Source organism: Gopherus flavomarginatus, chromosome 7 (genome assembly GCF_025201925.1).
Source record: "Gopherus flavomarginatus isolate rGopFla2 chromosome 7, rGopFla2.mat.asm, whole genome shotgun sequence".
In the NCBI taxonomy this organism is placed as follows: domain Eukaryota; kingdom Metazoa; phylum Chordata; order Testudines; family Testudinidae; genus Gopherus; species Gopherus flavomarginatus.
In genome coordinates, this window is record NC_066623.1 from 104,337,398 (window position 1) to 104,349,122 (window position 11,725).

The 11,725-nt window shown below is 45.5% G+C and overlaps 1 protein-coding gene across 1 annotated transcript; it reads right to left on the minus strand.

Annotated features, from left to right (window-relative positions):
* Window positions 1–1,772: 1,772 nt before the first annotated feature.
* On the minus strand, window positions 1,773–11,118 carry TCEANC2 (transcription elongation factor A N-terminal and central domain containing 2). Its single transcript, XM_050963602.1, has 4 exons — window positions 10,508–11,118; window positions 7,544–7,685; window positions 5,260–5,453; window positions 1,773–3,292 (listed from the first exon to the last, which is right to left on the minus strand). The coding sequence occupies exons 1-4, from the start codon at window positions 10,607–10,609 to the stop codon at window positions 3,104–3,106; spliced, it is 627 nt and encodes a 208-aa protein (XP_050819559.1). The 5' UTR covers window positions 10,610–11,118; the 3' UTR covers window positions 1,773–3,103.
* Between the last annotated feature and the right edge of the window lie 607 nt (window positions 11,119–11,725).

An 11,725-nucleotide genomic window follows, 5' to 3' on the forward strand; every position in this document is an offset into this window, starting at 1 on the left:
TAAAACCTAAGGACTAATGCAGAGCCTGTTGATCCTGAATTGCCTTCATGCCAGTCCAGCATATTGTTGACATGCTGTTGTGTCAGTATGGTTTTGAGTATTTAACTTGTGTCAACTGGGTCCAGTTACTTGTGAGAAGTGGATTGTGGTTTAGGCACTGTGGGTAGCAACAAGCAGACTAAGGGCTTGGCTACACTTGAGAGTTACAGCGCTGGTGGTGGCTTTACAGCGCTATAACTTACTCCACGTCCACACTGGCAAGGCACATACAGCGTTGTATCTCCCTGGCTACAGCGCTGCATGTACTCCACCTCGACAAGAGGAATAAAGAGAACAGCGCTGCGGTGCCAGTGTAAACAGTGATTCATCTTACTACACTTAACTGACCTCTGGAACCTTCCCATAATGCTTTTAAGTAAAGATAACACTCTTTGTTTTGTTGTGAATTCTGGGCTCCCGGAGCTGCTTATCTAAAAAACAAACACAGCTCCTGTTTGCTGTGAATGAGCAGAGGCAGGCAGGGGGATCCCTTTGGAATGTCCACAGCTAGTGTTTGCTTGAGGAGAGAAGCAGCATGGCTGACCGGGGGTGGGGAGGGCTTCCATTTCAGAGCAGCTGCTTATCTGGTCTGTGAGGAAAAAAACAAAAGCGGCTATTTGCATTTAGTGAATGAGAGAGGGGTGGGGGAATGGGTCGGAACTTGCAAGGCAGGGAGCTGACACAGTGTCAGCTCCAAAAATCCACTCTCTCTGTCTCCCCCACGCTCCCTGTCACACTTCACCCCACCCCCCTCTTTTGAAAAGCACGTTGCGGCCACTTGAATGCTGGAATAGCTGCCCATAATGCAGCACTCCCAACAGCGCAGCCAATGCTGCAAATGTGGCCACACTGCAGCGCTTTCCCTACACAGCTGTACGAAGACATCCTTAACTCCCAGCGCTGTACAGCTGCAAGTGTAGCCAAACCCCAAGGGTTAGGTCTTCACTCAGCTATTACTCCCCTAACGATCAGTCATACACCTACCCGCAATGCTCTAGAACGAATTGTTACTCATTGCATTGCAGATAGCCATCTCCAACATCTGACTCAGGCATGTTTCCAGCCCACCATCCCTAATTTGAAATGAATGTCTGTATTACACTATTCTAAATTAGGGAGTCATTACTTTGAATTAATAAAAAGAATTGAGTAGTGTAAGGTGTCTGGAGAATGCAGTGCTGGGCAAAGTCACGGACTCCACGAACTTCGGAGTGGAGTGCTGCTTCAGCTTTCAATATGCGTGGAGAAAAAAGGGGGCTGGCAGATACAACGGGTGGATAATCATTTCTCTCTCATTATCTTGGAGGAGATCTGAATGTGGACTGTTGTGAACACCTAACATACAATTGCTCCACATGCACCAACCATCTTGACCTAGTAGCACTTTGTGAGACAGACAAGTACTGACCAGCAGTGATTAGGGGAAGTACTTCCTGAAGCAACTTGACATGATGATGACATGTTGGACTCCTTGTCCCATCACATTTCCAGGGCCAACAATACACAAGTTTCACTTATCCCAGTACTTGCCCATCTCTACACTTATAGTTTCATCTCACTGATTATGTTCTATGACCAGCCTGCACATAGTCAGAACACACAGCACAGCAGAGAGAGCCTGTGTCTGCCACAGCCTGAGGAACAGCATGCGTATCAAGAACAACGTGACTTGTGGCACGAAGGCAATCGGAGAAAAGACAATGCTGCCACTAATTAATACCAGGAAACACGTGCTGGTTAAAAATAATCTGTTTATTGCTTGAAAAGTTGTTCACATAATTGCTCTAATGTATTAATATTTATTCCATTGTGGGGGTAAGAGCCTTTATGAAAGGTCAATTTATGCTCCCACTGAATTATACTTAGAGATTTCATTATAAGCTTTCCTCAAATTGGCACACACAAAAAACAAGCACCACGCTTAAATAAATCAGGAATGAGGTGTGGATGTTTAAGGTGAGATGCTCAGTAGAACACACAGCAAAGAGGTGTAATGTAGCAAATATAGGTGCTGCCTCGTTTACCTGAAGGCCTAGGGAAGACATCCACAATGCTGAGATAAGAGGTTTTGGGATGCAGTGGGGTAAAGCTGGCCATCCAACACAGACTGTGGTCTGAGTTCCCAACTCTGGAATACAGTGAAGGGAAGCCCCCTCACTTTTCTAAGCGTTAGCTCTGGAGTACCTGGGTATTACTGCAGGGAACATGACTGAACTTGAGTTAACTAGAGCTGTCAGTTAGTCACCACCTTCACTTCTCATTGTAGAACTGACTGGCACTGAACATCTCTGTTCCTTTCGGATAGTTCCACTATGCTCCTGACAGAGACAAGGAGTCATGCTGAGGGCTGGTCTACACTACCGCTTAAGTTGATGTAACTTACATCACTCAGGGATGTGAAAAAGACACACACACACACGCCCAAGCGACGCAAGTTACAGCGACCTAAGCATTGTCCACATCGGTGCTACGTCGATGGGAGATGCTCTCCTGCCAACATAGCTGCTGCCTTTCGTGAAGGTGGAGTAATTACGCCAAGGGGAGAGGGCTCTCCCAGATGTGCTACAGTAGCAAAGCTGCATCGGTGCAGCTGCACTGATGTACTGCTGTAGTGTAGACTTGCCCTCAGATGTGACATAAATAGTGGTGCAAGTGATGTGTGGTTCTGCCAGTGCAAGTTGACACAACTTACACACTGAACAGCTGATGTAACTTACATGCTGTGGGACCAGAAGAATGGTTTGTAGCAGGAAAAGTAATCAAGTAAGTAAGTAATTAACTAAGAAGGCATAAAGCAAAGTAGGGGAGGCCTATGTGCTTTTCCTGCTACAACCCCACCCGTTCTGTTCCCTCAAATGTCCACTGACTCACAGATGATTAATTTACACCACCGCTTACATCTCTACTGAATTTGCCCCAGATACCTTCCTGATATATCCTGTCCTTACAATGGCAGACTGATTAACATGACCAGTGCTCCTGCACTCTTAAAACACAAGGGCTTCTCAATCCCAATATGTGGCATAGACACGTGAATCCCATGTTCAGCACCAGGCACTCCGAGTCACTTCCTATGGTTTTGTACAAGCGCACTGACTGGGAGTGCACCAGTTTTGACTTGTGCGCGGGTTTCAGGTTTGTGCTTTAATGTGAAGACTAAGGCTCGCACTGTCCTGCGATATGGTGCATTAATGAGACGGGAAGAGAGATGAAAAGCTTCTCGCTCAATATTTTCAGCCAGTGGGTGATCAATCTGAAAACAGCAAAGTGTAAAATTAGATCCTTACGTTTAATAAGGAGACCAACTGATTGAAATTGGAGTTTGGTGGTTTTCAGAGTTTCTTCATTAATCAGCTCAAATTCAAGGAAACCTACTTCCCATCACATGTGAAACAGGAAGAGCAATTTAATTCCACCCAAGCAATTAAGGAACAAGTCAACTTGGTCAGTCACAGGGCACTCATTCGCATCTCCAGCTGGGAGGCAATGCTTTGCCCTCACAACAGGACACTAATCTGCAACCAGCTTTGGGTATCAAGTTCAACTGCAATTACAAACTACACTGCACTGTCTCCATAAATCTCACATTTGATCTTTCTAATACAAGGCACCTTGGATACTATTTTCAGCTCAATCCTAAAAGCAATTCTAAGACACTCCATATACTTGGGAGCTTTGCCTGGTGCTATAAAGGGAAATGCAGGCTGTGTGTGGAAGGAGGTATAATTAAGAATGCAGAAAGGGATTTGCTAAATGTTAATTATGAAGCTATGTGCCAAGATCTGTAATTTGGCACAGCTTAGAAATGTAAGAAATAAACAATAAAGGAAGAAATGAAACCTCAACTGCTCACCACACTTTTAATTTCACTTTTGCCTTTAGTGATGGGGAATCTCCCACACTTTCACAGATGGGAGATTCCAAAATATTAGTGTGTTATTATTAGAGTATTAGTCAACCCCCAAGTCCTTGCCCCATTTTATCCCCCCCTGCTACCCATCTCCCAGTTGCATATCCCCTTCTGACCCACTTAGTCCTTGTACCCTGCCCCCACCTGCAGATTCCCCTCTCCATTGTCCTTGTACTCCCAATGCTTGGACTCCCTGCTTTTCCTGTGACTGTCTATACAGCCAACTGGCCCACGCTGAAGCAAACTACACCTCTCTGATGGCAGCAGCATTCCGGGGAGATTCATGCCTATGGGGGAGCAGGCAATGTTTTCCTTAACATCCTTTCATGTGTCCTGTTTGGAGAGGGAAGTTTTAATCTCTGCCCTGCCACTGGTGTCTCTACCCAGCACTGCCTATTTTTGAAGCAGCATGAATTGCCTTGGCAGAGTGTAGACTGCAGGTACCTTGTGCCACTGCAAACCCTGTCTGTTCATACCACCAGGCCTCTGTGCTAGAAACTGACACAGATCCAAAGGGCAGGATTTGAACAAGCCACCTAATGTATTATGGAGCCTTTCTTTTTTATCAGCCCCTTGAATCATCCAGTCATCTTGAGGCATCCCCACTTTAACCTATCATACCCCTATTTGAAGGGGACAGGTGAGAACTCCCTTCAGAACATACCATTCACTTCTTAACTGGCCAGAGTGTTCACTTTTCCTAAGGCCAGATAAAAGTAAAGAACACATAATCTTTAACTTGGCTTTGTAACTCCTGATTGACTTGACTTTCTATTTAAAGGATAATTAATGAATAAATGAAAAGGATAATTATTATGGAGTTTAATACACCAGGCAAACTAATCATTAAGCCTTGCAGCACATCTTGTTCATTCACTTAAAGATACCACAGGGATCTAGTATTTACCACCACTTTATATACTATTGACCCCATCTGTACATTTTTGCAATGTTTTAATTTACAAATACTTAATTACTGAAATACAATTTCCCTGAAACACAAAACAACCAAGAAGTCTTTGTGTAGGTTTTATAGCTAATAAATAGTAGGATGTAGAGATTTCTGTATTAATGTCCTCTTTCCCCTATACGATCTACGCATAACAGACACACAGGTGTCCTGTTTGCGGACTGTGTAAATGAGAGCAGCGTCAGAGTCATTTTCACCTTTGTTTTCAAAAGCTAGAGTAATCTGGGCAAAGGAAAACTAACTCCTTTTGAAAAAAACCCAATAACAGATCTCTTGATACAGCAGCTACCTATATACTCTCCTTTTAAGCTAAAAACAATAAAAGTATCAAGAATATTACCTCTAGTTCCAGAGCATCGCAAAGTAGCTTCCGTGCGTTCTTCCTGAGAGTCTCTGTTTTGGGATCGCTCCTGACTTCTATTGATGGTTTGTTTGAATAATCTTTGATGAAAGTTCGCCACTCAGTGTAAACGTCTTTTGCGAGATTGGCCACATCATGGTCTGAATGTTTGCGCATCTTATTCACCGTGTGACCTGCCAAATAGAAACAGCAATGGAGTTCGTTCAACTTTGGTGGGTAGGTAAGTGTAATCCAGACCTGTCAGTACACATTAGTGACAAAACAGCCACAAAGCATTGTAAGTCAGAGTATGTCTTCACTACCTGCGATCCAGCAGGGATCGATTTATTGTGTCTAGTCTAGGTGTGATAAATTGACCCCCGAGCATTCTCCCGGCAACTCCTGTACTCCAGCGCCGCGAGAGGCAGCAGTCGACTCGCTGCGGTTAAGACACCACGCTAAGTCGATCCAAGTACATGACTTCAGTTACGTTATTCACATAGCTGAAGTTTTATAACTTAGATTGATCTCTTCCCCCCGCCCACCCCGCCAGTGTAGACCAGGGCTCAGACAGCTTCAGCAGAAAACTAAGCACTTGACACAAATGCAAATATGAAAACACTGGGGCCAATGCTTGCAGAGTCCTTATTCACTGATTTAATGGTGGTTTTGCCTGAGTAACTTCCTAGGTGCTCGGTTATCCAGCTGTAAAATGGGAGTAGCATTTCCCTCGATCACAGAAGTGTGTAGTGAGGTGCTCAGACAATACAGGGCTACACGAGTACTTAGACAGATGGGAAATCTAGTGTAAAGTCTTCAGGACTGGCTCACACAGAATAAAAATATTTGCTAAAAAATTCTTTAGGGAAGCGGATGTTGGTGATATTTGCAATGTTTTTACATACGAGTGAGGAAATAATGATTTCCTACTGTTTTCCAATCACCATCAGTGATGTTTCTCATGCCCACGGAAATGCACAGAAAGCTACTGCACCATCAGGGAAATGTGCCCTTTGAAAGGGGATATACTACTTACACAGTGGTTTTCAACCTTTTTTCATTTGTAGATCCCTAAAAATATTCAATTCCAATAAAAAATTCCACAGGTTGAAAACCACTGATGTAACACAAAGCAGAAGGCACAGTTCCTCTTCTTCTGCTTGATATTAATTTCTAAGTGATAACACTATTGGCCAGAAGGTGTCACTGTTACTCCTCCGGTTTCATACAGCACAACTGCTTCATCTGTCACTGGTGCAGACCTGCAGTGGTTCTCAAACTTTTGTACTGGTGACCCCTTTCACATAGCATACCTCTGAGTACTTATAAAGTAAAAACACATTTTTATATATTTAACACCATTATAAATGCTGGCAGAAAAGCAGGGTTTGGGGTGGAGGCTGACAGCTCGTGACCTCCCATGTAATAACCTCATGACCCCATGAGAGGCCCAACCCCCAGTTTGAGAACCTCTGTGATATAGGAAGGCTGAATGTGCTAAAAATGGCAAATTAAATTACAAAATTCAGACCGGAAGGGGCAGATCATTCCTCCTGTTCCATACACAGAGAGGGCCCTCTACATGAGGATCCTACTGCTTTTGCACAGAAGGGGGGTGGGGTGGGGGATCAGCCCTGGCACTGCTACTCTCCCCCTCCAGTACAACTTGGGGTGATCTCTGCAAAATCAGAATCTGCACAAAGAGAGAGCTGGGAACTGGTGGTCTCACATCATACCCTGTCCCCCAGGCCTGTGAAAATTAATCAAGTTGTGGCAGTGTTATAAGCATGTAGCCCCCTCCACATTGGGGATTCCTTGGGGAAGAAAGGTAGCTGTAACTAAGGAGTAGGGCCTCTGTGCTGATGGCTTGGGCCTACAGCAGATCCTGAGGACTTCTCTGGGTTTGCAAATGAGTCTCACAGCTCATTCCACAAGAGAGTAACCACCCATGACCAATCAAGGAGGAACTTTGTAGAGATTTCCTCCCCCTCGGTCCTTCTCCCACATATTTTACCGTGGAAGGGAGTGACCCAGCCCTTGATGATAAGCAGGAAACGTCCAAATAATTGTGAATAATTCAAGGAAAACTCTTTCTTCGCTGTACTAAGAATTTTGCAGACTATGTAGCTACATACCACCAGGATTTTATTCAACAATAAGGTAAAGTGCTTAGGACCATTACTGAAAAATACTGTCAACAATTCCCTTGTGTATGGAAAAATCCAACAAGCAAAGGACACAAATTGACCTCATTTTCACAGTCTAAATTAGATACAAAGTGCACCTATTTTTGTTGAAAGTAACACATCCTTAGAAGGTATTTTCTTCTTTAATTCCTCCAAAGCTTCAATCAAATTCTCTTTAGACTGGCCAGGAAGCTCCAGGACAGATTTCCATCTCTTTATGTCTTCTACAACCACCACTCTCTGGGAAAGAGAAAAGTCTTTAGGACAGTGGAATATTCTTATTGCGAATAAAGATGTTGGCCTTCATCTCAGCTAATGGGGCTGTTATCGACACATGAATTATTGATCATGACATGAACCAGAGCACAGAATATGTGATGGTCCAAAACGATAGGTAACTGCTTGAGAGCAGCTCCCTGTTGTAAATCAGGACAGAAATATCCAGAAGGCAAAGTGAGATTCTTAATCTTATTCTGCCAAACACAGGGCACTTAGCTGCAAATGTCTCCTAGAAAAAGACAATTATGCAAGTGTTCAGACTTTGGAAAGCCCACTGTATAAATGGCTTAATAAAAAGCAGATGAGAGGGAGTGGCTGGGGGCTTGTTACATGCACCTCTTCCCACAGATTGTCCTTTTCAATTACACTTCTATCCCGATATAACACAACCCAATATAACACAATTTCGAATATAACATGGTAAAGCAGTGCTCCGGAGGGGTAGGGCTGCACACTCTGGTGGATCAAAGCAAGTTCGATATAACACGGTTTCACCTATAAAGCAGTACGATGTTTTGGCTCCCAAGGACAGCGTTATATCGGGGTAGAGGTGTATCTATATCATGCCCAGATGCTACAGCGATGGGCATGTTAGAAATGCTCAGATACAGACTGACTAATGGATATGCAGGAATCACTTCACTCACTGTTGAAATGCAAGTTATGCCTAATTTTTTTTTTTAAACTTCTGGAATTAGGACCCGAATGGGAGAACACTCACCACCCAATTCCCACTTCCAGCAAGATCAAAAAGGGAAGGAAAAGTGCTATGGTAATATAAATAATAAATTATTATGAATGGCCAATTGGCCTGTCCCCTTTCCTCTCCCTGTCAAGCATGGAGTTCTGCAAATCTTAAAGCCAGCTCAGCGTGGAGATTCAGGAAAAATACACGTCTCAGAGAATCTTTGCCAAATGCTTTAATCTCATGCAGGGAAGGTAGTGTTGAATCCACCTATATGCTAAATGGGTCTCACAATGCATTCTTGCTGCCTATTTGAATAGTTTATGCACATTTTATGTTCGTTAAATACAACATTTATAAATACAATCATGCACCTGATTAATGGCACTCTTGGAATGATGATTCCAGCATTAGTGTTGCTACTTAGAGCATTATGACTTCCCCTAGGTTTAGAATGACCTCAAATAGTAACTGTACTCAGTACCTATGTATTCTACAACTAATTATGAGTCCAAGTTTCAGCTATACTTTCTTAGCGTCTGCAAAATTATGAGCATAGAAATGCATATGCACATGGATAGATACACAGTTACTCTGTACAAGCTGCAAAATCTATATGTACAGTTTTACAGGACACCTGAGACTGGCTGAAAGTTTGACCCTATGTTCGTGGTTTTTTTGTTTTGTTTTTGTGATTCATCATAAAATATTCTAAACAAATTCTAAATCTTTCTTTAGAAAGCTTATACGGTGCAGAATCTTGTACTCATGTCACCAAATATCTGACCATTGTCTATAGAATGCCTTTCAGTCTGATGGAGCGAGCCTATCCATTGTACTGTTTACTGACAGAGCACACACTACTGAACGGCAGCCATATGTGGGGAGGAATGCAGCAGCTATTCTGTGTCAACTTTACATGACTGTTTTCAGGTGAGGAAATAAATCACTTCTAAAATTGAGGCCACAGGTAAACCTGGACGTGGCCTGACTGTAAATATGCAAGATAGAACTTTGGCAAGAACAACATAAGTAACACCACACCTTGCTAACATTTGCCATAAAATCTTCAATGATCACATATTTATTTGACAAATAGTATTTCCAGCAATCCAGTGCCCCCTCGCTGTGTGGTGAAGCACTGGCTCAATAGAGAGAGGAGTGTCACCTAAATGACCAATACCATTTTTTGCAGCAACCTGGGCTTCCTTTGGAGGATTCTCATTGAACTATTGACCATGCCTTAGCCGAGGAGATCTGATAAAATAAAGCCTGAAGTTGTATGCCAGCAGACATCTACAGAACAACTGCTACTGATCATCAGCCCTTTTAGGGTCCTAGAGCACAGGTCCAGCAAACTGGCTTCTGTGCAGCGTTCACATCCAAATGAAGTTAATTGTGGGCCATAGTTCTTCCTACCACACCCACACTCACACACACTTCTAATTACAGAATTCCTAATGTTCAAGTGAAAGGGCTAAACTAAATTGTGCCCAATTTTACAGGATACTGAACGGGACTGTTGCACACTGGGTTCTGAAATGCCGATTAGGCTGAAAACTTCACCTTAGAGAAAGGGGTGGGAAGTGATCCCACTTCAGTGTTAATGGCCTGAAAGGAAATTCAGGGGCCTATTTCTTGGGGGCCCTACATCTAAGTATCAGATATGAATGACTTGGACTCACTAGAGCTGTAAGTTCATATCTCAGCAGAGTGAATCTAACATATTATCCTTTCAAGCTCCAAATCTGATATTGCCTCAGTTTATGGGGTACATGCATTAGATGAGCTTAAATACCAACGTCCTATTTGCTTTAGATACACATTGGATGTTCCATAGCAGTTTTTGTAATAGGCGTTTGCTCCAGTGTTTTTGGAGTACATTTTCTTTCTCCTTGCTGTTGTGCTGAGTGTTTGTTGTTTTCTTGGCTGCTGTCCATCTCAAACGCAGCAGCATTTCAGTGGTGCTGTATGTGCTCTCTCAAGTGCTCTGTGATCCTTTGGGGCCGAAGGTGTTATATAAACTACATCAATACAGTACTTTCAGTATAGGCCTGATCTCTTATCCATCCATTCCCTTTGCCCTCCCCGCTCTTACCTTCAGAGATTCTATAGTGGCTTGCTTGTAAACCTTTTCTCCTGGATCTCTTTTCCTAGGGCTTTCTTGAGCTTTGGGTTTTCGTATCACAAATCTATCCATGATGGATACTTAAAGGTCTCCAAGTTATTGGTTACCGTGCAGCAGCTGTTTCAATGAGAAAACAATTGTCCATTTTCTTCTATGAAACTGTATTGGTAATACTGCTTTAACTTAAAGGCAGATTGTTGACAGAAATACCAGAAAAAATAACCTAGAAGCCTGAGCTGCAGGTCGATAGGGGAAAAGGTGGGGACAGAGGGCTTTTGATGGCCATGTTACACTAAGCCCCAAATACAATGACGCTACAGGGCACAAATGAGGATTGGGGGCGGCGGGGGGCTTGGGCTGCTACCGTTTATCTCTGGGGCTGGCTAGGAGTGAGGATTTGTGGCTGGAGATTTGGGATGACACTACAGGGTACGCAAAGGGGGTGGGGCACTGTGCTACAACATGCCCCGTGGGGACTGGCATGGGGTGCCCAGCTAATGCCCAAGAGGGAGGGATGGAGCTTGGGGGCCCGGCCCGCGGGGGGGAGGAGGAATGGAGTCGAGGGGCCCTGCCCGAAGGAGGGCAGGGATGGAGTCGGGGGGGCCCGGCCCGCGGGGGGGAGGAGGGATGGAGTCGGGAAGCGAAGGAGGAATGGAGCCGGGGGGCCCGGCCCGCGGGGGGGAGGAGGGATGGAGTCGAGGGGGCCCGGCCTGCGGGGGGGAGGAGGGATGGAGTCGGGGGGGCCCGGCCCGCGGGGGGGGAGGAGGGATGGAGTCGGGGGGGCCCGGCCCGCGGGGGGGGGAGGAGGGATGGAGTCGGGGGGGCCCGGCCCGCGGGGGGGGAGGAGGGATGGAGTCGGGCAGCAAAGGAGGAATGGAGTCGGGGGGCCCGGCTCGCGGGGGGGGGAGAGGAGGGATGGAGTCGGGGGGCCCGGCTCGCGGGGGGGGGGGAGAGGAGGGATGGAGTCGGGGGGCCCGGCCCGCGGGGGGGGGGGGGAGAGGAGGGAGGGAGTCGGGTGAGCTGCGGGGGGTGGAAGGAGGGATGGAGTCGGGGGGCCCGGGGAGGGAGTCGGGGGGCCCGGCCCGCGGGCGGGGGGAGAGGAGGGAGGGAGTCGGGTGAGCTGCGGGGGGTGGAAGGAGGGATGGAGTCGGGTGAGCTGCGGGGGGGTGGAAGGAGGGATGGAGTCGG